The sequence below is a fragment of the Eleutherodactylus coqui genome, chromosome 11, assembly GCF_035609145.1.
Source record: "Eleutherodactylus coqui strain aEleCoq1 chromosome 11, aEleCoq1.hap1, whole genome shotgun sequence".
In the NCBI taxonomy this organism is placed as follows: domain Eukaryota; kingdom Metazoa; phylum Chordata; class Amphibia; order Anura; family Eleutherodactylidae; genus Eleutherodactylus; species Eleutherodactylus coqui.
Window position 1 is genome coordinate 41068642 of NC_089847.1, and position 27501 is coordinate 41096142.

Here is a 27501-nt window from a genome sequence, read left to right on the forward strand (position 1 = left end):
AATGACTCCCCACTGAACTGGTATTGATGGCTGATCCTAAGGATCGGCCTTTAATTTAATATAGCTGGAGAACCCACGTTAGCTATACATTGTACAAGCCAGATATCCCTACTTATGGGGTAAAAGTCTCTTGAAATAGTTAATATTAGCCTTTTCAGGTGACCATCATTTGAAAAGCTAACACAAACAATAGTTCGCTATGGCCAATGACAGACATGTGTCTATTAAAAATGTGATCAGCTTGTGAATGGAATGTCACTGGCTGTTGACCCGGAGCTTTTGGTGGGGGAGTTGCAAGGGCCCAGCAGAGGTGAGCATAAGCTTGTTTATTATTTTCTGGCATGTTACCTTATTTATCCACTTTAATTGTTCATCCACTTTAAAGAGGTTGTCTGGTGTTGATGACCCATCCTGAGGACAGCTCATCAATAGTTTTTCAGTGATGGTCCACCACTAGGAACTCCACTGATCGCCAAGACGTTTGTCAGTGCAGACAGCACTGGAATGAGGAAGCGCTGTCAACATTGCAGTGACCCCGGTTGATATTGCATTGAATTCAGTGATAGTTGCACAGGCAGTACCTAACCAGGCCACTGTAATATGGACAGCACTATCTGCTTCCAGAGCAGTCCGCACTGACAACAGGCCCAGTCATCAGCTAATCAGTGGGAATCCTGAGTGGTAGACCACTGCTGATCAACTATTGATTTCCTACCCTGAGGATAGGTCATCAATAGTAAAAGTCACAGATAACCCCTTTAATGAGACTGAGTCGCAGTGCTACTTTTAAATGCATCATAATCTTGGTTGCTGCTATTGCCGACACAGGACATCTCATCAATAAGATCTAATAGCTTAACTGGGAATCATTCGATAATTTGTATCCCCTAATGGCAAGTGATTGACAGCAAAGTCATGGTGGTGGTCTCCTGCTGCACTTTTGGGGTCCATGATGGTATCAGCGCCTCTGCCCACAGGAACATTCTGTGCCAGTCTGCCCTGTAAGTGACTAATACATCTGTAATTCTTCCCCTCTCTTCTGTTTTTCCCACATCGTTTATGTCTTTATTCAGTCATGTGTTTGGGTTTGCATGTGTGCATCATTGGTCTAACCAAGTCATAATTACAATAATCACAGATCAATCTGCAGACAATCTGGCAACCTTTTCTGCACGAAATTACAGTATACATGACATTAGCAAATGAGAGCTCATTACCTTGATGAAATAAGTGCTACCTTTCCTCGCCAGACTTTGTCATTAGATTTGCTGCTCCGCTGTCATTTTGTGTCTGATTATCTCTTTTTATGTGCTGTCATTCACCTATATGAAGTGTCTGTACTTTATTTTTTTCGACACAGGACAACAATCAAAGAGAATGTTGTTATGATTAAGCTCCAGAAACAGCTAGCAGACAAGAACAGGGCTTTCACCGAGATGGAGAGCAAGTTTCATCTGCTTCAAGAAGTAAGCCTTCTTTTAAGTTCACACCATAGCTATACATTAGCTTACATAGGGTTACATTAGCTGACAGAGGCCAAGGCAGCTTCCTGAGCCTTTGAACCCTGAAGATCTGCATCAATGCATTCCCACACTGGCTGTCTTTCAAGGCTGACCCAGCCACACCGGGGCCAGAATCTGAGATAGCCGTTGACCATTTAGATGCCACTCTTAATTCTGCCAGCAACATTTAAATGGCCCGACAGAAGGAGGGAACTCACTCTCTCCTCCCAAGGGCCTCACCGCAACAAAATCATGAGGGTGCCATTCACGTGTTATAGTAGTTGGGGGCCTTGTGAAGGCCCCCAGGGCTGCTGTCGAGTTTTGTCTATTAAGCCCTACCTGTGGCAAGGCTTAATAGATTTTCTACAGAAAAATAATATATTAAAGTATTGCAGTGTATTGTATAACCCATCAAATAGTCATTAGTTCAAGCCCCCTGTGGGTACAAAAAAGAAGTGAATAAAAATAAGTTTTTATAATTTTTGCAAAAAATGATAAAAGTTCCCCCTTTCCCATATTTAACATGAACAAAAAAAATCTAATAAAACCTCATATTTCAATTCACTGCATCCGTAAAAGTCCAGTTTATTAAAAGAATTACTTTTTTTTTTTTAAAGTAACCATCTTCTAGAGAATAATTTTATAAAAACAATCAAAAATTCATATGTATCCCAAAATGGTCCAATAAAAGTACAGCTTGCCTTACAAAATAAAAAAGCCTTCACACAACCTCATTGATAGAAAAATAAAAAAGTTATGATGGTCAGAAGATGACGGTAGAAAGTATTTTTTTTAGTTAAAAGTTTTTTTTGTTTTGTTTTTTCAAAGTAGCACAGCTAGGTGATCATTATATAGATTTGGTTTCACCGCAATAGTACTGGCCCACAGAATAAACCCTCATACGGCTATGTGGACGTAAAAATAAAAAAATTATCATTTTTTGAAATCGGGAAAGAGAGAACAAAAATGAAAAAAAGTAAAAATGGACTTGTTTTCAAGGGGTAAAGGCCCAATTAGGCTGCATCCTTAAAGGAGTTGTCCCATTAAAATAAACTATTACCTACTCACAGCAGAGGTGATAAATAATTGAATGGTGGGTGAATGTCGCTGCTGAGACTCCCGACAAACACCAGAACAGAAGTCCCAAGTGTCCGTGAGTGAATGGGCCAGTGATTACACATGTGTACTACCGCTCTATTCTTCTGTAGCACTTTAAGGGTATGTTCACACACAGCGGGAATTAGTATAGATATTGCACTTGGAAAATCTGCATCAAAGACCATATATTCTGCTACCACCAGCAGTCCCATAGAGAGGAATGGGGTGTTCATATGTAACTGCTACTCCATTCATTTAGGGACACTCGGTACCCTCTTCCTGTGGGCTTAAGCATCCAAACCAGCCTAATTTCAAAGGATGTGAAAGTCCTCAATTTGGTGACTTTGACAAATAATTGGCTATTTATGCAGATATTCCTTTGTGCTAATAGGACCAAATGTATCAGTATTCTCACCTTTCCACTTTCTATTTAAGGTAGAAACCGTAGTTCTACACATATGACTATTACATACGCTTATTACATATATAGCACTCTTTGTAAAAAGACTAAAGCAGCCGTAAATCTTTTTATATACATTATTTCCAGACTATTAATATTTATGTATCCTACTTTTGATCTTCGCAACTGGATTTGCATCCTTCCAGCTGTACGCAGGGCTCAGTTCATGGAGAGGCATTTATTCATTAGATCTTTCATATGTGTTGCCTTGTCCAGGAGTGTGGAAAATTAGATAGTCATTCCTCCTTTTCATGTTTATGAGAGTCTTTTTAAAGCCATTCAAGTAAAATGGAGAGGCATTTTACTGGGTTTTAAAAGTCTGCCAAAGGCTTATGCGCCCCTTTTAAGCATTGTGTATTGATTTTCTCAAAAGTGGTTCATTTACAGTACTGTTCTCCCTTGCCTATTGGCTAGTGTATAATTCGTTTGCCTTGGGCTCGTATCCTCAACCACCGCATTGTATCGTAGAGCTGTCATTGGCCCATGTTCTCATTTCTCATTGATCTCTGATGGATGCAAAATTTATCCTGCCCATTAACATATTGAATATGTTGGTGGCAAATGGACTCCCCAAGTGAAATTACCGTTAAATGAATACATTAGTCATTTAGGAAACCAACGATTTCTGTTGGATCTTTAGCGTTTGCCTTACAGTTGACTAAACAGAAAACGAGAGAAAAAAAGGCAGCGCTGCAGTAAGTAATGAACACCATGACGGAAACCCGGCTTGGAATGTATTATGGTCAGTTGAGTCTGTCAGACGCCATGGGAGTGCATCATAGGAAAGATCCTAAACCCTGTTTTTTCTGTTTTTCAGTTCCTTTAACAAAAGTGTGAATAGAGTCTAAGGCTGGGTTCACACTGCCAGCAAACTCCTTTTAGGGCAGTCTTAGCCGATTTAAGTAACTATTCTTCCCCCACAAAATGATGGAACGTGATGGACTCCATGATTGTTAGCGACTTGGGGTCCTCAGTGGTATCTGTCAACTATGGATCTAGTAGAGCCTTGTGGCTTCTGCTACAAACTGCAACCACCAGACTAGTGTGACTAATGCTTTATCAGTGATTTCCAAGTTGTGGTATTTGCTAAGGAACATCTCAGTGTTCTGAATGTGAGTGAGCTATTGTATTTGGGCAACAACTGAATATTTCTAAATAGGGGTTGCCCAATTATGGGACAGCATTCCCACAAGAGCTGCAACTGCGTTAAAATAACCAAAAAAAGCAGTACCTACCTGTCTTCTGCCGCTGCAATCCATCGCTGTAACCCCTCCTTCCTCCGACCATTTGTTGTGAAAGTTGATGTCATCACAGGAAGTCACCTGATCACCGCAGACAATTTGATCCGATCTAAGGTATAACAGCCCTATCAGTTTTTCCTTGAACAATAGCTTTCTCTGCCATCAGGCTAAGCTGCAGATCCCTAGTAGGGGTCTGGCTCATAGAGGAAGATCCGGAGTGGGTGACCGTCTGTGTATGTCTGTGCAAAGAGGGAAGGCATGACTGATGACTCCGCCCATTGGACTGTTCAGCTCAGAATGTGCAGAGATATAAATGAATAAATACAAGTTGTACAGCATATTTTCCCGTAAAGCTATATATTAATCTGCTAAGCTCCTCCTACTCTATAATATGATGCCTGCAGTTTGGACAGCATGTTCCAGCTGACAGGTTCCGTTTTAAAATCCTTTTTATTTAAGGAATTCTTGGTGGTTGAGGCCACAGACTTTTCCTTTATTTTGATCTTCTGTCATGTAAAAAAAACATTTTGCCAAATTTTTTCATTTATTGTTCTAGATATAAATCTCATTGCTTTCTTATATTTCTCTCCTCCAGAATTTAAAAGCCATGAAAGCAAGTCAAGAAGCATTTGTAAGTGAAGTTGAAAGTCTTAATAGCCAACTAAAAGAAGAACGCTTAAGGAACTTTCAATTGGAGAAGCAAGTGCAGTCAAACATCTTCTCCCAGCGAAGGTCTGAAGAGGTCAGTATCAGTTTTTATATAATGGCTTACAAAGTTTACATACCGTTTTTCTGGCGCTGTGGCAGGCTGCAGTCCTCAGCACTGACAGGATTCTCTTCTGGTGACAGGGCTTTGAATACCCCGCCTCTGCTAAGAGAGCGCTGTGATTGGATTGAGTGCCAGCCAATCGAAGCCGGCGCTCGATCATTCACAGCCACTGAATGGCTGTGATTGGTTCATCAAGCACCTGCTCTGATTGGCTGGTGTTCGATCCAATCACAGCGCTTATTGGAGGCAGGCTATTCAAAGCCCTGTCACCAGAAGAGAATCCTGTCAGCGCTGAGAACTGCAGCAGCGTGAGGACCAACGTGAGGGACACAGACGCCGGCGACTAGGTGATTATTGCTTTTTTTACCTTATTGCTTATACTCACCTAGCCGCCTGTGTCTGTGTCCCTCGCGCTGATCCTCACGTTGCTGCAGTTCTCAACTTTGACTGGATTCTCTTCTGGTGACAGGGCTTTGAATATCCCGCCTCCGATAAGCGCTGTGATTGGATCGAGCACCAGCCAAAAAGAGCCGGCGCTCGATGAACCAATCACAGTGTTTACCGGAGGCGGAGTATTTAAAGCCCTGTTACCAGGAGAAGACAATCCTGTCAGTGCTGAGGACTGCAGCAGCGCAGGGACCAGTGCGAGGGACACAGACACCGGCAGCTGGGTAAGTATAAACAGCCCCCAAAATAAGACACTGTGCCTATTTTTAACAAAAATTAATATAAGACAGTGTCTTATTTTCAGGAAAACGCGGTATTAGATTTTCATGTAATGGAAATATTACAGTGTAACTAAACTTTAAAAAAAAACATTTGGCATGTCATAGCTACATGTCAGATGTTCTGATCGCTAAAACGAAGGAACAAAAGCACTTAAATAAGGGTTGAGCCCACTTAGCTTTGCTTTCAGGGGCTTACAGGCTGAACAGGTCTATGATAACGAACACCACTTACTGATCACAAATGAAGAAGCGCTTCTGACTATAGATGAGCAAGTATACTCGCTAAAGGCAATTGCTCGAGCGAGCATTGCCTTTAGCGAGTATCTCCCCCGCTCGAGACGGAAGGTTCGGGTGCCGGCAGCGGGCACGGAGCTGCAGGGGAGAGCGGGGCGGAACGGAGGGGAGATCACTCTCTCCCTCTCTCCCCCCCGCTCCCTCCTGCTGACAGCCGCTACTCACCGCTCCTCCGCGCCGGCACCCGAACCTGCAGTCACGAGCGGGGGAGATACTCGCTAAAGGCAATGCTCGCTCGAGCAATTGCCTTTAGTGAGTATACTCGCTCATCTCTACTTCTGACCCTTCATTTTATTGATCGATGTGGGTCTCAATACCCAGAGTACCACTGATCAAAACTTCTGACATGTCAAAAGTTTTGTTAACGTTTACAATTTTGGTAAAAGGGATATGCTCTACTTCATACGATACGAATGATGTGTCCCAAAACTAAAATGTATATAATCTTGTACAGTAATCCTTTAAAGGGGTTTACCTACTATTACAGGTGATGGCATAGAGCTAGGTTATGCCATTACCTGTTGATTGATGGTGATCTAACCACTAAAACACCCACTGATCCTCAGATTGAGGAGGCTGCAGCCTAAAGCCCCATTTAGATACAACGATTATCGCTCGAAATTCACTTAAATCGTTGCGTGTAAATGTGCCCATCTTTCACTTTTCTGCCGAACGATAGATTTCAGTTGGGCATGAAATCCAGTGTTCGGCAAACAGCTGATAAGACGGACTGCAGTCTGTGCTCTGCCCAGGGATGATGATTACATTGTCTCAGCTGTCAGCCCTGCGGCATAACAAAGGGAATGTATGCAGTGAACAGTGGGTAGTCTGCTCCCTGAATACAGCTCCCCACAGCTCACAAGCTACTAATTGGTACTAATAGGCATTAGAACCAAGTAGTGGTTTTATGCAAAATGATTGCTCAAAAGCCATCTTTGTGTGTAAATGCACCTTTAGTTATAAAGGGCCTCAGTTATCAACTTTTAGCACCATAAACTACATTGTAGGGCTCAAAGGTAAGGAATCAGGGGTTCCTTGGAGGTGCTCTCTATAGTCATTGGGTGCCACGTTCCAGCGTTGTGCCCTCGATAAATCAGCGCGCACACAGCGTGACTCTTTTCAGAAGCCTATATGTGCGCACTTTCCCATTCATCTTTATGGCAGAGTGTGTGCTCATACCTTTGTGAAAAGAGGCTTGCTGTGTGTGCATGCTGATTTCTCAGGGGTTGCCCCCTCCTATTGCCTCATCTTAGGCCACAGAACATAGTTTATGACTCAGAGGTGATAATAGGGGCCCCTTAAAGGGGAAGCCAAGCCCTTAAAGGGGAAGCCAAGCCCTTTTGAGAAATATAGACCTCATAGATGAAGCTCACCTGCTCCGGACCTTCCTTTACCAGACAGGGATCTGCAGCGTAGCCTCATTCGCTGCACAGTGAAAGCTATTGTGCAAGGTAAAAACTGCTAGGGCTTTTAACACCTCTCGATCGGACCTCCACAGATTGGGCATACGCTAGTGATATTCTATCACATCACATGATGGGAATACCCCTTTAAAATATCTCTTTGAAAATGACACAATGTGACCCAATTCTGTCCCGTATTCTACATTTTGTTCTAACCTTTTTTTTTTCCCTTTTTCAGATTCTTTTAATGCTGATTTTCTTTTTTCACTTAGCGAGGTTTAGTTACAGCACATTTCTTGAGCTAGACAAGGAAATCGGGATTATGCATGCCATATCCATTTAATAATTCAGCCACTCTGCATTTCAGTGCGTGTCACAGTTCAGTGAAATGAAATCATATAAAAGAAGACATCTTTGTTCTGTCTAGAAGCTAAGCCAGTCTTTTTTCTCTGCCAGTGGTTCTCTTTGGCATGTTTTAAAGAGCTTGTAATTGAAATTTTGCATTAAAACAGATGAGTTGATTCAAGTGTGGCAGAGGTTTTATAATTCTCATCTCCTGTCAACACTGTCATTAGAGGGTTTTTTTTTTTAAGTTTATTTTATTCCACTCCTATTCATCCTTTTATATGTGAAGTGTTGGCTTACCACGTGTTTTGGGAAATTCATATTTATGAATGTCAATTAATATGGTCGATTGTGTATCTGCCATACACATGGTAATCTGAAATATGAATTATTTACTGAAGACACGCACATTCCCATACTTCCGTGTGTATTACTTGTTAGTATGTGTCCAAAGTAAATGAATAGCCTATATGTCATATATGCTTCATATGTAAAGCTAAGTTTTTCTACTTTATATTCGCATGCAAAGCTATTAAAAAAATATATATGTATTAGTCAGACATGGATGCTTTCTTTAAGAAACAGTGCAACTCTTTTCATCAGCCTGTATCTGCAGCGCTGTCCCATTAAGGAAGCAGTTTTTCCACCCAGGTAAACCCACTTTTGAGCATGTGATGTTAATAAATTAAAAGGTTTTTCCCTAATAAAAAAAACATTCTAACAGCTGGGCATGGCATCAAATAAAAGAGACAATACTCACCTGTCTGCAGCCCCCTGGTGCTGTGTTTCCCCAAAAGTAAGACCTACCTCAAAAATAAGCCCTTGCTTGATTTTTCAGGATTTTCAGTTCCCGCAGTTCTCAGCCGCCCACACAAGATCACTTCCTGATTATGGGATTCAAAAATCCCTCCTCCACAAAGCGATGGCTGGTTCTTTAAGCGCTGCATTGATTGGCTGAGCCGCGGTGCTCGAAGAACCAATCACAGTCGTCGAAGCGGGATTTATGAATTGGCCGAGCTGCAGTTCTGCCAATCAATACAGTGCTCGGAGAACCAATCACAACCATCGCTTTGTGAAGGCGGGATTTATGAATCCCATAACCAGGAAGTGATCCTGTGTGTGCGGGCGAGGACTGCGGGAACCACGCCGGGGATCTCGAGAGCAGCAGGAAGGACCTGGACCTAGCCTGCTAGGTAAGTAAAATAAGACATCCCTGGAAATAAGACCTAGTCTTTTTTGGAGGAAAAATGTATATAAGGCAGTGTCCTCTTTTTGGAAAAAGACGGTATACAGCTGAGTAACTCCGGCAACTCCAACTCCCGGTATGCATGTCCAGCGAAAGTCATGTGACCTTTGCAGCCAGTCAGAGTCACTGTCTGAACTCCTGGCATCACATCCTGAGCACCATGATGCCAGGAGATCAGGACAGTAATGATGCGGTCAACGACTGCCTGCAGTGGTCACCTGACATACATACTGGGAGCCAGAGCTGCTCAGCTATTTCTCAGGGGGCCACAGAGAGGTGAATATTGTTTCTTTTTTTATTTTATGCCATGCCCACCTCTTAGAAAGTTTTTTTTTTTTGTAGTGGGACAACCCCTTAACAGAGGTGTTCCCATCTTGCCAAACATAGCCATGATGAGCACACCATTGTATACAGTACGAGGTGAATGGAAGCATGCGTAGCTATGTTACGTATTTCTGTAACATTCTGGAAGTCAATAGGAGTTACACAACTATTGTAGGGACACTGTTTCTGTGGCTCCTGAGTTACGGAAACAGAGTAACTCTCCGGGCTACACTGTTTGCAGAACTTCTATTGATTTCTATGGGATTTACTAAAACAGTGTAACAAAGCCTTCTTGGCTGTTTTTGGAAGCTCTGACCATCCATGGCCATCACATATAGCCAGGCAGTAAGGGCCACAACTTGAGATAGGCGGGTCTCAGAGGTAGATCCTGTGGATATGCCACAAAAGTCGAGATGGGAATAACTCTTTATTTTACTTCTTTTTTCCGTATACTGTAGTACTTTCCTTTCCAAATCATCGTTCCAGGGTTTGTCTCCCTTCTTGCCTGGCTCCCTCACTGAAGAGGGAGCAGCTCACTGTAGGTGCCTACACTGTAGCACCTCAAGTTTGGCTTCCCACATGTCCCGAGCTGGCTCCACAGCCTGTGATGCATACAGAGTCCCAGAAGTTAGGGATTGTTATGCAGGGAACACATGAACCGCAGGCGCCAGAGTGTTGTCCGAGTCGGGCTCACATAAGCAGACAGCCAGAAGAGAGGAATACGCAATCTGGATGAGACTAGCTATAGAACTGGATGGTTTTCACATTAGATGTGACTAATAACTGATTCCCCCCCCCCCCCCCCCTCAAAAAAAAGAAAAGATAAAGAATAATTCAAAGTGCCTCTTTAAAGCGTCAGAGCTGCAATACCGGATGTCACTACTGAGTAAGTGAGGCGTTGTTTCTGCAGCAAAGCAGCCATGTTTTTCTAATCTCATTCAAACCCTTTAATTTAGATTTCATGTAGGGTATTACTAGCTCAAAGTTTCAGTCATCATAACTGACTAATTTGTTTTGGTCATTGCACATACCCTTTATGATGGGGGGATACACTACCTTCCAGAAGTTTGGAAACACCCCGTGTTTAAATAGCAAATTACTAGTCAGAAGCCTCTCTGGGAGGTTGTCCACCAGAAATGGAAACACATCCTGCCATCAGAACAGTTGGATTGGATTGAAAAGAATTCTCAAAAAATGTAATGCAGTTTATTTTTCTGGTAATGTAAGTTTTTGTGAATTATATATAAATGTGCTTTTTAGATTTGTACAATTATACCACTTAATAAAGTGTATTTTTTTAAAGGGAACCTGTCCTCACCTATGAGCACCAAAAACTAAGCTATGGGGCTCACAGGTCAAGTCTCAAAGAGTTTAGGGATTTTTTTCATACTTATATAGTTTCCCATTCCCCCACGGTCACCCCTGAAAGTCGGCATGCAGACAGTGTGGCAGACTCATCTCTGCAGGCTGTATCCCATTAATCTCTATGGGAGTGCACATGTATAGCCCGCAGAGATAAGTCCTACACAATTACACATCATGAAACCTATTTGTATCCTACAGACATGGTTATAGCTTCTCTGCTCCCCCTATTAATTACTAGAATAAGAGGCTACAGATCTGAATATTACTACCACTAGTCTTCCTCTACTACTTTGTACACAATGTTCTCATTTTCTCTCTTAGCTACTCGATCGAATCAGTGACTTGGAGAAGGAACGAGATCTCTTAAAGCAAAACTCGGACAAACTGTTCAACAGGTATGAAACTTGACATGAATAGTGTAGATGTCCTTGGCTAAAGGCCGGACATTCCCCTTAACTGTTTCATATTTTCAATGGAGATTCGGCACTCATAGTACAACCCGAACAGTGAGTTTTTGAAGTGTATTAAGGCTTAAGGTGAGACCAGCTATCTAATTTAGCTCATACTGTTAAACAAACTGTACATGGAGGGCAGGAGAAGAGGTTGGGGTGTTGTAGGCAACTTTTTGGCACACAGTTAATTTTTCTGACGTTTTGGCTTCATTGCGGACCTTTATCTGTAGCATGCTGCTGTTACATTAGATAGCGTGTTTAGCTGTCAGATCTGCTTTAAACCTTTATACTTTACAATGCAAAGATTGATTCAACCTGTAGATATGCTGGTAACATGTTTTGTTCACCAAGTATAGGATTGAGAGTGACTAAGTTTAAGGAATTAAAGGAAAAACAATTGTTCGTTCAACTGCCGTTTCAACCGGCTTCGCCATTTACATGAGCATTTCATTCCAACAAATCTTCATGCGTTTAGCGAGTTAGCCCACAAGTAGACAGCTCTGGAGGCGACTTATCTCTCAGGTGTTAAGGTTGTGCGTCTGGGACCTGTGGTTCTACAGGTTTCCTGATGCACACCTTTACAGGTAGGGGTTAATTGAGCTGGCTGGGTGTGGTATTGTCCACCAGCAAATCCACCTCGTCTGCTGCAGATAAATACCAGAAAACTCTGGTGAGAGATTGCTGGTCATTCTAGTGCTTTACGCTGTGTTGATCCCAGTCAGAGCTGGTGTGTGCATGCTTGTCTGAAGTGTCTCTTACTGTACCTGAAGACGGTCTGGACACCTGTAGTCCTTGTCTATATCATATGCAGGCCCCCTCTTCCCTTCCTTTTGACAGGTGCGGCCTCCAGACGTCTGATGTCCTATGTGTGTGTCAGATGGGTGATGCCTGACACTGTTCCCTGTGTCAGCATGGTGGCTGACTCTCTCTATTCCCCTGGTGTGAGGACACTTGGACTGGCTATGGTTTTCCATTTGTATGGCTATGGTTGACCATCTGTATGCATGTGAGCTCTGGGTGGGGTTCCTGTTATGTGTTGTATGCACAACCTGGTATGTTGGTGTGAACAATGATGTGTTGTATATGTCTGTGCAAGTGGCCAGACGTGCTCTATGTGTATTTCTGTTCTGTGTTCAGTGTGTGTGAACAGTGTCGTGTCCGGTATGTAGTGCATCTCTCAAGGTTCCTAATCAGGGATAGCTTGGTTCCAGATGAAGATAGTGGGGCTGACCTTATCGGGACAATCGATCACCCCACTTTTAGGCAGGGGTTCCTCTCTATCCCTGGTTAGTAAGGGACATGGGTCCTACCATCTTGCCTGGAGATGTGTAGTTTGTCAGTGCAAATGCTGTATGAGTGTTTGCAGTTTTAAATGGACACAATCTTGCGTCCATTCTGAGGAGTGGTGCCTTAGTGCGCCCAGTGGACGTAACATCAGGGAACAAAAGGATCAAGTGTTGAAATAGAGCACATCTGTGAGGAGAAGGTTAAGCCACCCCAATACTTATAGGTTGTCCAGCTCCCCCATTATGAGTGAGTTCTGATATCTAAATGCTAATGTTTATGGGGGCCGTTACATAATTTACAGGAAGGTGTAAAGCAATCTGAAAAAGAGTTGGGGTACTTTCACACGGGCCAACAGTCATCCAACGAGTCAGTCAAAAGGGCGATTACAGGCAATGTTGACCCCTATAGACATGGCACCCAACAGGGCAAGTAAGCAGAAATCCGCTCACCCAAAAACTAAGCGACTGTCGACCTGTGTAAAGCTGCAGCTCTTCATCTGTAAACAGGTGGCTGTTTACTGTGAATGGAGGTGGTTGTCCGGAAGAGATCTCTGTCCCACTTTGCCTCCATTTAGTAAGTAATTGTCACTCCTGTGTAAAAGCACAGGAACGATTATTGCTGGGGTGGCTGTCAGGTGCTTACCACCCAACAGTCATTCCATGTACAAGTGGCCTTAGCAGTAAATGTACTCCACTCTGCAGAATTGACCTCTAGTTGTAATGAACACTTATAGCCAAGAGAACAAGCAGACTTGAGACCTCAGTGCAGTTGAGAATTGGAGGCCGATCCCCAAGCAGATAGCCGATGATTGGATGCATATGGAAAAAAGGAATGGAGAAGAAATGTCCACATGTGTAAAAATTAAAACCTTCCCCACAAAATCACGGACGTAATTGTTACAAAAGTGGTTCTACTAAACACCGGCTTTACAGGGGAATAATTATAGATTCTGTAATTTCGTATTTAACGTTAAAGATATTTTTTCGATAAGCATCAGAAAGCCAAATGAAATCCATTGTGATGTAAAGGAGTCGGAGGGGTTGATCCTTTTTATAGGCACTATATTTACAGCATATTGTATTTCCCACCGTATCAGTCAACCAGTTTCATTTTGTGGCCTGATAGTCAAAGAGTTAACTAGTTAGTAAACTCCTTGTATTAAGATTTAGGCATCTGACCATAAAGTTCTGCAAATCTTATTAAATCATTATTCTTTATTAGGTGCCATATCTCTTTTGTGTTGTAAATCATTCTGAAAATTGCATTTTCTGCTTGAGCTGAGCCCATTCTGAATTAATTTCCTTCTTATTGGAGGTAGGTTTTCGATTAGGTAAAAGGGAAGAGTGGGATTTCCAAACCTCCAGACAAGCTTTGGGTATTCCTTTTTGCTCAGCTGGGTTCTCTACACACTCCGGTTTTTTATTCATTAATCCTAGTTGTCAGAGGCAAATGGTGCATTGTAAAGTATGTACTTTCTGAGTCATTTATGCTCAGACAGACATTGTAGACAGGATAAAAATACTCTTTAATTAACCTAGTGCCTCAATGCGTGGAATACGAAATGGACTCCTGCCAGCGTACCCTGGGGAAAATACTTCACCATTTCAGATTTTCGAGACTGCAAAGGCTTTTGTAGTGTTTGTTTCCATATACACACAGTCTCTTTGATCAGAACCTCTTCCTTTATTAATAGGTAACTAATTGAATTATAAAATTATTTATACCTTTCTGTTTATTTTTGGCTCCTTAGTAAATGTATTTTTGTATTTGTGTATGTACTGTTTGTAAAGTGAACCGACCTGAATGTACTTGGGCAGTTGCTTAGCAGCAGATACCGCAGTACATAATGAATTTCCTTGTTCCCAGCAGAGATTATAAAGGAGGACATGTTGTTATCGGATAAGTTAATAAACAATCATGTAGAAAAGTAAGGGCAACCTCAGTTTGTTTTACTTTCTCCTTGGTGGAGTTTCTGGTATGGTCATTAAAAAAATGGTTTGGTACTGTGTTAGCCAGCAGAACAAAATGTGATTGTTCTCAGTAAGAGAAACTAAATGATCTTGGAGATATAAGGGTTGTTTCATATCTGCGCAGGAACCTCCGGTAGGGTGATCGCACTGAGCAGGGCGTTGGACCCGATGACCCTGGTGGTCCCTTCCAACTCTACCAGTCTATGAGATCCGGCACTAAATACCGGAAGAAAAAGTTCTGCATGCAGCCCCTTTTCTTCTAGTAAAATGACAAGCAGCTGAGCAGAAGCCGAAAGGATACCGTTATAGTCTGTGGAGTCCCTTCGACGCTGTTCGGTTCCGTCATAAGACAGAGTCGTTCGATCAGAGGATTCCCCTTTCCCGCTCCCATAACGGAATCCCCAATGCAGATGCGAAAGCAGCCTAACTTTTATTGGCTTACAAAAAGAAACGATGTTACAGCAAGCTTTCCAAGCTACTTGGGACATTTCATCAATCTGATATAACAAAATCTTTTTAAAGAAATACATGTGTATACACAGAAGGACAAAGATATGACATGATTAATTTGCGTTAAAAAAAATAACAGAATATCCTGGTACTTATTTTTTTATATTTATCACATCACATCTCTGATCTTCTGTGTATGTATACAGTATGTGTTTCTTCACATATATTTTGTTATACCAGTCTGATGAAGAGCCCAAACTAGCCTTTAAAGATGGCTAGAACATCATTTCTTTGTGTTACCCATTAAAAGGTATCATATCTAGAAGATTACTTTGTAAATAGGTAGTCTGAAGATTGTGTCGACCATGTTGGATGACTTAAAACAGGTCCTGGAACCAGCGGATCAGAGGGACGGCAAAGAACAACTGTGGCAAGTAATATATCTCCTCCAGTCCTGGATCAGAATTTTGCCCTGGAACCTGAGGGTTGCTTTAAACCGTAGAGCTGTTTTTTTCTTACATTTTTTTTACTTTTTTAACTCCTTCCCAACGTGCACCATACATGTTCTGCATACTTCAGCTTTCACTGTGTGGAGCAGGCTCAGGATCTAAGCCTGATCCATACATGGAGTGTGTCATTAAAAATTGGTTTTGCTGTGTCCGTAAAAGTCAAATTTATAAGAATATATTATTCTTAATCCCTCACAGTGAACGCCCTAAAAAAAATACGCAATGCCAGAATTGCCCTTTTTTTAGTCACCCCATGTTCTAAAAAGTGATCAAAAGTCGTGTGTATCACAGAATGGTATCCATAAAAACTACAGATTGTCTCACAAAAAATTGAGCCTTTGCATGGCTGCATTAATTAAAAAAAAAAATTAAGATGGCAACAAAAAGCTATTTTATAAAGGTATTTAATTTAAGTAGTACTACGTAAGACCAGCTATATCAACGTGGTTTCACCATAAGGGTACTGCCTACAAAATATGGCTAACATGACATTTTTAACTGCATAGTGAACGCTGTAAATACTTTTTTGGTCCATTTCACCCTACTTAGAAAGTATTGAAAGTTTTACAATACCTTATATGGTACGATATGTCACCGGAAGAATACAGTTAAGATTTTTTTGAAAGTGGGGATGGAAAAATGAAAATAAAAAAAAATAAAAAAAGAAGCCTGCAGCAGGAAGGGGTTAAATTCAAGTATTAGAATGGATTTCTTATGGGTTTATCAATAATTTGGATAGATATGGGTAGTCTTGGTTGATCGCATCATGCTCGGATGACAGTTTGGGTTGGAGCATAAGGTGTTTTTTTTACTTTGTTTGGTTTTATTATAAGTATATTTTTTACCTCTTTTGTATATATTTTCCATTGTGTCCCTCCCTCAGCATCCACAGGAACCCCATTTTACAGAGGAAACTTCCACCGGTGGTGACAGTACTCAAGTAGAGAGGGGATTTGGGTCTGCTAAGACTGAGCAGCTACTCCATACCAAGAGCACACACCGCCTAAATAAAATTAATAGTTTTATTGAATTGTGGTCCTTAAGAAGTGAAATAAGACTGGTTCCTTACCTCTTTCACATGACTGTACATCCATTAATATATATTTTGACATTAGACTTTGTTATGTACTAGTACTGTAAACTTCTTTTTCCTTCTCTACTAACCCATCATTGTAGTGCCCTTTGGCCCAGCACTAGTTTCTGGTCAAAGCTGGGTGGCGATTTAAGACCCTAGTGCATACTTTAAGGGTCTGTGGTCATGTCAGTGACTGGAATTTGGATTCTCATGCATTATACATCTAATTTCCTACTGCAGTCCCACAAAAAGCACAACCCATGCCAATTTTCTTTTTTCACTCAACATAGTTGGGACTCTAAATTAAGGCCATTCCCATGCTCATCCCACAAAGTCTTTCATCTTTTCTAACCGCAGGCTATGCAAGGCGCCTTTGGTTTAAGAAGCAGCATAACAGAATATGTTTTCCTAATTCCTTAAACATTAGGACAAGTGATCTCTGTGCCACTACCCTCTCCTTTCCAAGCACTATACTTGAAGGAAGCCAGCTCTACTTCTATAGTTTTGTACACGTTCTTACTTTTACTCTTTTTTTTTAAGTTGAAAGCACAACTGAGAAATTCTTCTGATGTTGTCATCGTAGCGAAGATCAATGTAGAACATATGTAGAGCACTAGGTGAAGATCAGGTGTCATCGCGTAACACAAATAAAAGTAATAGCTTCCATAGGTCAATGTTATCACTGTCTATTAAAACCTATTTATTAAGCTGCGATAACTGTCAGTACTCAATGCATACATTGTATCCTAAGATTCTGGATGCACACGACCGGATTTGCATTGCGGAATGGCTACTTTATTCGAGACACTAATGAGAGAATCAGTGGACTAGTGCTCCAAACTATAGGATTCCTTCAGGGAGGTAGCTAAAGGATAATAAAAACATGCATAAAAAGGAGGGGGACTTACCTGGTGTGGAACACCCGTCAGAGGACAGGTGTCCACACCGTCAGTCCGGAAAGGCTTGATAAAATATCCAGAAGGGCAAGATCCCTAGTCCTTAGGGAGAGCGTCTGGGGAAGGGCCCACAGATGGGAAAACCTTGGTCAAGAACATAGTGGACAAAGTAGAAATGAACCCCGCTCTTCTATTCACTTAGGATAGTGTGGATGGTACGAGTCTAGTGAGAAGTATGACTTACTTTGTTGAGGAGCCCTATATGCAGGACTTCTCTATATCCAGGATTGTCCTTAATGAGCCAGAGGGAGTTCTGGGAAATTTTAACTTTTTATTGGTGAAGAGAAAAACATGTCTCTGCTGCAGGCTAGCAGCCTGCATCAGAGACTCCCAGATCTGTGCTTGAAAAAGGAGCTTGTTTTTGCTCCGAAACACGTTGCACCCCATTAGTTTCCCCTCTATTGTTGCCTGTGTCTGCACATGTCTGTCTCTTCACCAATAAAAAGGTGAAATCTCCTAGAACTCCCGCTGACTGATTAAGGACGATCCTGGATATAAACGAGTCCCGTATGCGTATAGAGCTCCTCAACTAAGTCATACTTCTCACTGGACTTGTACTATCCACACTATTCTAAGTGCGTAGAAGCGCGGGGCTCTTTTCTACTTTGTCCACTGTTATTTGAGACATTGGCCCTTTCACAATTGGAGCTTCCCTGAATGGAATTTAGACACGTGACCTCAGGGTGCAGCATAAAATCAAGTGAGCAAGTTTTCTAGGGATTAAATTTAATGTGAATCCACATTAGAATGGGAAAATCGAGCAATCTGAGTGAGTGACTTTAAACAAGGCATAGTCATCAGTAGTAGCCTAGCCAGGGTCAGTGTCAACCAAAGTAACGTCAAGAGGATGTCAAGAATAGTTCTCCTGAGTAGACTGGGCACAGTCAAGCAAATTGCAGTCAAATACAATTCTGGTTTCCAGCTAACTTGTCCAAACTCACAACTTGTCATTCCTTAGCACAGATAAGCTATAAGAGCAGACAACCAGTTCCAGTGTCATTGTTGTCTAAGAGATACAGAAAGACGAGACTCCAGGGGGCAAAAGAGCACAAAAATTGGATCACTCAGCAGTGAGAAACCACCACTTAGTCAGATGACTCCACATTTCTCTTGCACTATGCTGATGGGATGGTCAGAATTTGGCACAATAAGTATTAATTGAGGATTCCTTCCTGTCAGTTGGTCAGAACATGTCAGTACCTCCATCTCATTTGCAGCAACTCCGAGAAGCTTCTTGTCCCCATGGGGCGATATTCCTGCAGAATGGTTTCAACACCTAGTGGAATCTATGCCACGAAGAATTGTGGCTGTTCTGAGAGCCAAAAGAGGTCCAACATGCTGGGGTCTCTAATAAGAGTGGCCATTCCATATGTGCTGTATGTTATTGGATTGTAGAGGAAGAAAGGAGTTCACCTCCTTATGACTATGAGAGTTTGGGTCTAGAGCCTTTTGTATGTCAATTTTCACAAGTATAGGAATAGTCTCCCACGTTGGGTTGACCAATTTTTTTTTTTTTTTATTGTGATCAAGCGCTTATTTTATGTAGCATTTTCTTTGATGATGGTGCTAAAAGGGAGGGAAATAGATGTTATAAAAAACTGGAAGAGGGTATTTTGGACAAGGTAGAGGTTAGCAGGATGGACTGACAGATATTTTTTCTTGCCCCAAAAATGTAATGGATTGTTAGCTGCATACCCGAAATTTAGCAACTTTACCATCTCTAGCTAGCTATGTCCTGTGGTAACCTGGCATTGACAACGTTTACCTGTTGAAAGGGTTTTCCACAATTTTCTAGTAACGGCCCATCCGCTATGATCAGCGGAATGAAGGGTTCGCAGAGCTCCAGTAAGCTGCAGTACCAGACACTGTCACATTGGTATGGATGACGCTGTGCTTGAATAAACAATGAAAGGTCCATCCCTCTGTTCTTATGATCAGTGGGAGTCAATCAACCAATCATATATTCTGACGCACATTTTATCTTATGGGTAGCTCATCAGTGAAATATCCCGCTAAACCCCTTTAATGAGTTTGACCATCATCAGTTAATAAAATCTGTCAGTAGAAAGCAAAACACAATTACTGTTATTCAAGCATTTTGAGTATGTAAATTTGAGGATTTGCTGATTTTATATTGAAGTCACTTGCCCCACTCTATACCCTTTTTTTTCCCTCAGTGCTTTTGAAGTGAGCAGCAGTCAAGAACAGCAGCGGAAGTTCAGGGAACAGCAGCTGAAACTTCAGATTGCCCAGTTGGAGGCCGCTCTTAAATCTGACCTTTCAGATAAAAATGAGATTCTTGATAGAATGAGAAGAGAGCGAGGTATGTAATGTGTGATGTTATAAAAATTACTACTTCTCAGCAAGTCACTGCAAGTGAACCATTTTGAATTGTGTTGATTTCGGCATTCAGAAACTAATAACACACAAACCGTTGTACTATTCCTGTCTTTTATTGAACATTATGAGTAAATATCCACGCTGCAGGGAGAAAAAGTAGATGAAGCCTTGAACTTCTTAAGATGTAGCGGTGATCACTTCTACCAAACGTTTCCTGTAGCTGCAGATAAGATTTGCACAATGTTGAGGAGGAATTTTGGACCATTACATGATACAAATCTGTTTCAATGCAGCAATATTTCTGGGATGCCTTGCCTGCACAATCCTGTTCAGGTCATGCCATTTTATCTGGATAGGGTTAAACTCAGGATTCTGACTTGGCTATTTGAAAACACAAATCATATTTTTCAACCATTCCTTAGTAGATTTTCTTGTATGCTTTGGGTCATTGTCTTGTTGCATCACCTACATCTCTTCAGATTGAGGTCATGGATTTCTATCCTTACATTCTCTTGTAAAATGGTTGACGCATTTTAGAATTCATTGTTCCTTCAGTGATTGCAAGATATCCAGGCCCTGATGTAGTAAGTCAGCCCCAAGCCTTGATGCTCCCACCACCATGCTTCACAGTTGAGATGAGGTTTTAGTGTTGGTGAGCAGTGTTTTTTTTCCCTCAAAACACAGCATTGTACATTTGTGCGAAGAAACGTTTTATTTTTGTCTCATCTGTCGATAGAACATTTTCCCAAAAGTATTGTGGAAGATCCAAGTGATCTCAAAAAAATTGGGATAGGGCTATTTTTTTTTTCTTTTGCCACAGCTATCCCTTCATGTTGTCCTCCCAAGAGCACCATTCTTGTTCAATGTTTTTTTTAATAGTGGACACATATACAGAGGTTTTACAGTCTGTAGAGTCTTCTGCAGTTTTTTTCTGTTCCCCTTGGGTTTTTTCTCACTTCTTGCAGGATTGCTGTGATTCTCGTGGAGTGATCTTTATAAGACACCCATTCCTAGGAACAACAGTACTGAATTTTCTCCATTTATAGATAATTTGCCTATCTATGGATTGATGCACACCCAGGTCTTTAGCAATGCTTTTGTAGCCTTTTCCAGCATTGTACATCTCTATAGCATGTCTTCTGAAAGTTGTTTGCATTGAGGCACCGTTTACATTAAAGGGGTTTTGTCATTAAAGGGGTGGTCTCGCGAAACCAAGTGGGGTTATACACTTCCGTATGGCCATATTAATGCACTTTGTAATGTACATTGTGCATTAAATATGAGCCATACAGAAGTTATTCCACTTACCTGCTCCGTTGCTAGCGTCCTCGTCTCCATGGTTCCGTCTAAATTCGCTGGCAGCTTGCTTTTTTAGACGCGCTTGCGCAGTCCGGTCTTCTCCATTCAGCACGAGCCGCTTCAGTGTGCTCCCCGCTACAGCTCTTCTGCGCATGCGCAGACGAGCTGTCACTGCTCGGGAGCGCGCTGAAGCGGCCATTCTGCACCATCCTCTGTTAGAGGAAGGTGCAGAAACTGGAGCTGCCCAGCGGAGAAGACCAGCCCAGCCCAGCAGCCCCGAGAAGCCTCCCAGGTAAGTGATGGGTCGGGGGGGGGGCTGCCGCTGCGCCGGGGGGGCTGTCGCTGCGCCGGGGGAGCTAGCGCTAGGCCGGGGGGGCTGTCGCTGCGATGGGGGGGGGCTGTCGCTAGGCCGGGGGGGCTGTCGCTGCGCCGGGGGAGCTAGCGCTAGGCCGGGGGGGCTGTCGCTAGGCCGGGGGGGCTGTCGCTGCGCCGGGGGAGCTAGCGCTAGGCCGGGGGGGCTGTCGCTAGGCCGGGGGGGCTGTCGCTGCGCCGGGGGAACTAGCGCTGGGGAGCCGGGGGCTAGCGCCGGTTACCTGCTGTCTGGTCGGCGGCTGCGGGGCGTCTGGTCGGCGGCTGCGATGCGTCCGGTTGCCATGGAGACACAGCTGGCGGCGTCTCGGGAGCGCGCACGTCGGGCTGCAGCGAGCGACGGGGAAAGAGCCGGCGGCCATCTTGAGGAAACTTTTATAACTTGCTGAAACGCTGGAACGGTAAGTACGAACCAGCTAGAAATGTCATTTACAGGGGGGCTTTGTAATGTATGTTTAATGGGGGGGACTGGGCAAAAAAAAAAATTAACTGCTTCCTCGAGACATCTCCTTTAAACAAAAAAAAAAAATCTACACTTGCCTATTCCTGCCCTGGCTCCTGCAGTCCTTGGGGCACCTCACCGCATGCCGACCGGATTCTTCTTCCTGTTATTCAGCTGCAGCCTTCTGTGTGTAGGCTACATCATAGGGACATAGCTTTCACGGCCTAGCAGGAAGCGCCGGATGCTGAGTCTGGCCAATGCCGAGACTGCACATTGTCTCGCGGCATTAGTATAGGAACTCTGTGCGCGCAGTCTCGGCATTAGCCTGACCCAGCATCCGGCGCTTCCTGCTTAGGCAGTGAGCGCTACATCACTAGTGACCTAGCGTACATTGACCTGCAGGAAGAAGACTGCAGATAATGGACGCTTCGTCACCGGAAGACAAAGAATCGGCCAGTTAGAGGTGAGGTGACAAGGGGGGACTGCAGGAGACAGGAGAAGATCGGCGGGGAGAAGGTTCGATAAGTAGACTGATGGGGAAGGAATAGGTAAGTATTGATTTTTTTTTTGACAGAACCCTTTTAACCTTTTGCCATTTACTTGTTGTAGAAGTCAGTAACACAGAGGTTCACATACTTTTTACCTCCCTGGACTGCGGATGCCTATTGAATGTGCTTAATAAAAGGCCTGAACAGTACAACTGTTTCTGTATGATTACTTTGATTGAGTTTGTCTATAATTGTGACTTACTATACAAAACAACCAGACCACATTTTATTAGTCATCAAAGCAGAAATCCAGTTAATTCCAGGATTCATGTTTCTTTGCACCTCTATGAATTCATCCCCTTTCCATCATATTGTATAGCCAAACAGGAAATGATGGGGTTGTATAAATAATGGTAGTATGTTAAACGGGTTGGCCCACTTTGAGCTGTTTTGCTGCAAGAAGCAGACAGCTCTATACATTGTGCCTTGCCCTCGGTTGGTACTGCGGGCTGAATCCTATTGACGTGAATGGGACTCGGCCTGCGCTACCAACCTGGACCACTTTACAATGTACGGAGCTGTCTTCTTCCTGCAGCACAAGTGTAGAAGCAGTACAACCCCTTTCATACAGAGACGTAACTAGTAACAGAAGTTCCAAATCCTCTTAGAAATGTATTTTCATATTTGCGGTATAAGTAAGTGCTTGCCATAAAACGGAGTACTTATAGAATGCCTTTGTGCACAATATTACACTGTCAGCCTTGTGATTGCTTTTCATTTCCCCGGCACTTTTTCATATTACATTACAGCTACTCAGGAGTTGAGAAGTCTTGACAAGTAGAGGAAGTCTTGTCGTTTTACACTGACGCTTTAGTGAATGTGTCACACGCATTTTCTGAAATTAGTAAAATCAAGTCAGTTTATAGGAAGCATGTCATCTTAATTACATTTCAATAGCAGTGTAAATATTGTAACTCAATACCTTGATGCTGTTTCTTATATAAGAACAAGCTGAGAAACTTGATGAAGAAAACAGAAAACTCCAGCTGTGTTGTCTAGAACAGAAGCATCAGCTTGATGAATTTCAGAACAGGCTGAAGTTTTTCACAAAGGTAATATGAATATCATTAAGTAAACTCCCACTCGTTAGTCGTGGAGGAATCACCCCAAATATATATAACGTCTGGCAGTCCTCTGCCTTATCCCTGAATATCCAAATCTTTGGACTATAGAATATATAAAAAAAATGTATTTCTGTTGCATTTCCATTTAGCACAGTTTTGTAATCTACCCAAACTTCTACCGTATGTTTCACATCCTGCCATGGAAGGTCACATTGGGTTGTCTATGATTTTGGGTCAATTTAAAAAAAGTCTCTTTGCATTGAGCTAGCTCAGGGTGGAAGGAGCCTAGTTGCCTTTCTCAGAGATGGTTTAGGCTACTGTTCACAGTGTGTTTGCAATGCACATTTCGCATATACTGTATGCTGGAAAAATTCCTGTAGTGTACGGCAAACAAATCTATAGTCCCCCATTCCCCTGACTGAGGTCAAGAGGGTCCTTTTGACTGTCATCGAGCTGGTATATATAAGCATACCCTTTTTTAACGGCATAGAAAAGCATAGTTGACTGTACTTTCCTATGTAGAGGCATCCTGCAAAAAAAAAAGAACTATCATGCCAAACGTAATTGGACTCCTGAGCAAGAATCAAAAGTAGTGTTTATTTACACATGTTAATACTTAGGCCTCATGTCCACGGGGAAAATCAGGCCCGCTACGGATTCTCCATGTAGAATCTGTAGCGGGTCCCTCCTGCCCCGCGGACATGAGGCATTAAAATAAGAATTAACTCACCTCTCGCCCGCTCCGGATCTTCCCTTCGCCGCGGCTTCATCTTCTCTCCGTCGCGGCCGGATCTTCTTTCTTCGGCCTGGCGGATGCACAGGGCACGTCGGTTGCGTGACCCGCGCATGCGCCGGCCCGAAGAAAAAAGATCCGGCCGCGACGGAGAGAAGATGAAGCCGCGGCGAAGGGAAGATCCGGAGCGGGTGAGTAAATTCCGATTTTTGTCTCCCGCGGATCCGGACGGCTTCCATAGGCTTCAATAGAAGCCTGCGGGAGACCCGCACGAAAATGGAGCATGGCCCAGATTTTTTCATGCTCCATTTTTTTTTTAAATCACTTTTATTGACCATCCGCGGGTATTTATCTACCCACGGGTGGTCAATGCATCTCTATGGGATGCGGATCCGCGGGCAGGAGAAGAGTTAAAATCCACTGCAGATTTTAATTCTTCTTTTGCCTGTGGACATGAGTCCTTAGTGGAGCTCCTTTGGCCTTAATGACATTGGATATTCTCTGTGGCATACTTTCTACTAATGTCTGATACAGTTCAGCTGGTTTTTCCCTCCATTCATCCTTCAAATGTTTGGTGAGTTCTCTTAAAGAAAATGGACACTGTTTATATACTCCCTGATCCCAACATCCCAGTTTGTCCAGTAGGATTCAGGTAGGGACTCTGTGTAGGCCAGTTCCATCGTGAAACATCCATATCCTCAACCGACGTTAAGGAGCATTGGACTTATGTGTGATGGGAGCAATTCTATAGACACTGTTTAGCTGGTAGAATATAATGGGTGCTTCCATGTGATCGGCATAGGCATATCGGCAATTCTGCCTTCTATTACTGTGCTGACGCTTGTATTTGGCCTGCAGTTCTCACAGCAATGGGGAATCGGAGAAAAGTGACAGTATTCTGTGGCGCTAATAAATGGACAGTCTGATATAAGCACTGCAGTTTAGAACTCTCCACGGTGTCTTTTGTTTTACTTTGTCTTGGCTGAGAACACAGGATTACCTTGAGGTCATGACTAGGGGAGGTTTTGAAGGATTTGGTGGGTCTGCAAAAAATATCATGGAAGATGCCTCCACGATTGGAGCTGCTGAATTGCATCTATATATTACTTTAGCTTACGAAATGTAGTTATACAGAACACAAAACTGTGCTACTGCCACTGTATAAGTGCTACAGTGGACCAATATAATAGCCAAGTATACATAGCTAACCTGTAGGGGCTGCAAGTAGCTTCCTAATTTTGCACCATTCTTTGCTAACACACAGATCCATGCAGAGTCATTTGGGTGGAGAGCAATTGTTAAAACAATTAGGCCAACTTTTTAGCATAGAAAGGTCAGCACACCATATGTGTACTAAAATGTGCAACTTTTTACTTCTAGAAAAGTAGGTGGAGTTCTATAAATAGGGCAGGATCGCAATCTGTCCAAGAGATTTACTATAGTATATGCCAACAATTAGTGTTAATTATAGCACAAATCTGTGTCTGCTCATAACAAGGGTAAATTACACTTTCTGGTGCACAGATGGCCCAAGTTTAATAAGACGTGCACTTCTTAAAGTAATCCTCTGGTGTTGGACAGAATGTTGTCCTTGGATCAATAGGGGCTGTTATATTAGCTACTGCTGGTTGTGCCCCTCTGATCTTCCAGTTCCGGGTCCTGTTTTCAGCTGTCCAAGATGGTCGATGCAATCTTCAGACTACCTAATCCCCACAATGCATTGGCAGTGTTAGACTACCATTGCATGATATCTACTCTCTGATTGGCCAGCTCTGCTCACATAATCAGTGCTGACCAATCAGAGAGCAGTGCACAGTGTGCATTAGGTAGGTAAAAAATTGCAGTGGCCATCTTGCATAGCTGAAAACGGGTTCCTAAATCGCTGGATCGGAGTGATGTTCGCATAGAACAATGATAACCAGAAATATACCCCCCCCCCTACCCTTCAGATCAGGGACAGAACTTTTTCCAAAAACCAGAGGGTCACTTTAATAAATTTGGGCATTTTACTCTAACATGCTTTGTCTTAAGACTAGCATGACTAGCATTTGAAACACCAGTAAATTTCACCAGCAAACTTTTTGAGATGGCATGCATATCGTAGGCGGCCATCGTGACTATGACGCCATGACCTCTGCCGACTACAATTTTTTTATATTGGAAAGTCAACAACCAGCAAACACAGAAGCACAAATCCCTTCATATTAACAACTTGTTTACTACTCACTTGACTTACGAAAATCTGTTTGACGAGGTCTCCATTAACTCCGCGTTCCAACCCTGCATAGAGAACTCGCATACAACAACATCCCCTGTTACTTGCATACATCAGATGTGTGAAAACAGCCCAGAGCAATTGCTGCAAATCTACTCCGACAATAAGAAACAAAAAAGTCTGTGTTGAATTAAAATTTTAATATTGAGCTTGCGGTGTATGTACAGAAGATGATGTCTGCTTGTTTTTATTATTTAGAAGCACTCTGTGCACATCCCATGTCTTGACTTGTTTGTGGCTGGCGATGTACATCAGAGTTACTTCTGCTCATCTGATCAGCTTCCGTTCTTTTCCCACTCGCAGGAAAGTGATGTCGACGTGAACGAGCTCAGTGAAGCCTTGATGCTCATAAAGGTAGTTCCCTCTCACCTGTATCTGAGAATGTCCCGTCAGTTTACACGAGATGCGTATGTAAGGTCCGCGCACATTCCACGTTCATACACTTAGAGGCGCTGCATTTTTCATTATTACATCAAAAGTGGATTAACAACGCAGCACGTCTCCAGCTTCACAAAGTCAGCTTTATCCAGTGCATTCAATGGGTTTTAATTTCGGATCTGTATTTTCTTTGATATGTCTTGGCTCTTTTGATTTTCTTGCAGACCTAGATCTAACCTGAAGCATTAGCACTAGTCAGTAGTTGCATCTTTCACTAAATACTAGAGAGTTTCTCTTATAGCCATTTCCTAGTACGTTGCGCCCTCAAGTTACAGTATCATAGTATGTAAGGCTGAAAAAAGAGGAATGTCCATCCAGTTCAGCCTATTAACCCTTTGCAATCCAATTTTGGATTCAGGGTTTCCTAGGGGGCTTCCTCTTGCTGCCATTATACAATGGCGCCATCTGCTAGCTAGAGCCAGTACTACAGTATGTGATATGCTGGAGAGGCCCCCGACAACACAGCGGCCAGTAATATACAGTAAGAATACCGTGACGGACGTCTTCTGACATCGGAGC

The 27501-nt window shown here is 42.7% G+C and overlaps 1 protein-coding gene across 3 annotated transcripts in view; it reads left to right on the top strand.

Annotated features, from left to right (window-relative positions):
• RPGRIP1L (RPGRIP1 like) overlaps positions 1-27501 on the top strand; it is a 133149-nt gene that overhangs the window by 46755 nt on the left and 58893 nt on the right. For all 3 annotated transcript variants that reach the window (XM_066583914.1, XM_066583915.1, XM_066583916.1), the window contains 6 exons: positions 1361-1466; positions 4897-5043; positions 11097-11170; positions 19652-19797; positions 23418-23524; positions 26848-26898. In XM_066583914.1, coding sequence (XP_066440011.1) covers positions 1361-1466; positions 4897-5043; positions 11097-11170; positions 19652-19797; positions 23418-23524; positions 26848-26898 — 631 coding nt within the window. The remainder of the gene's footprint in view (positions 1-1360; positions 1467-4896; positions 5044-11096; positions 11171-19651; positions 19798-23417; positions 23525-26847; positions 26899-27501) is intronic.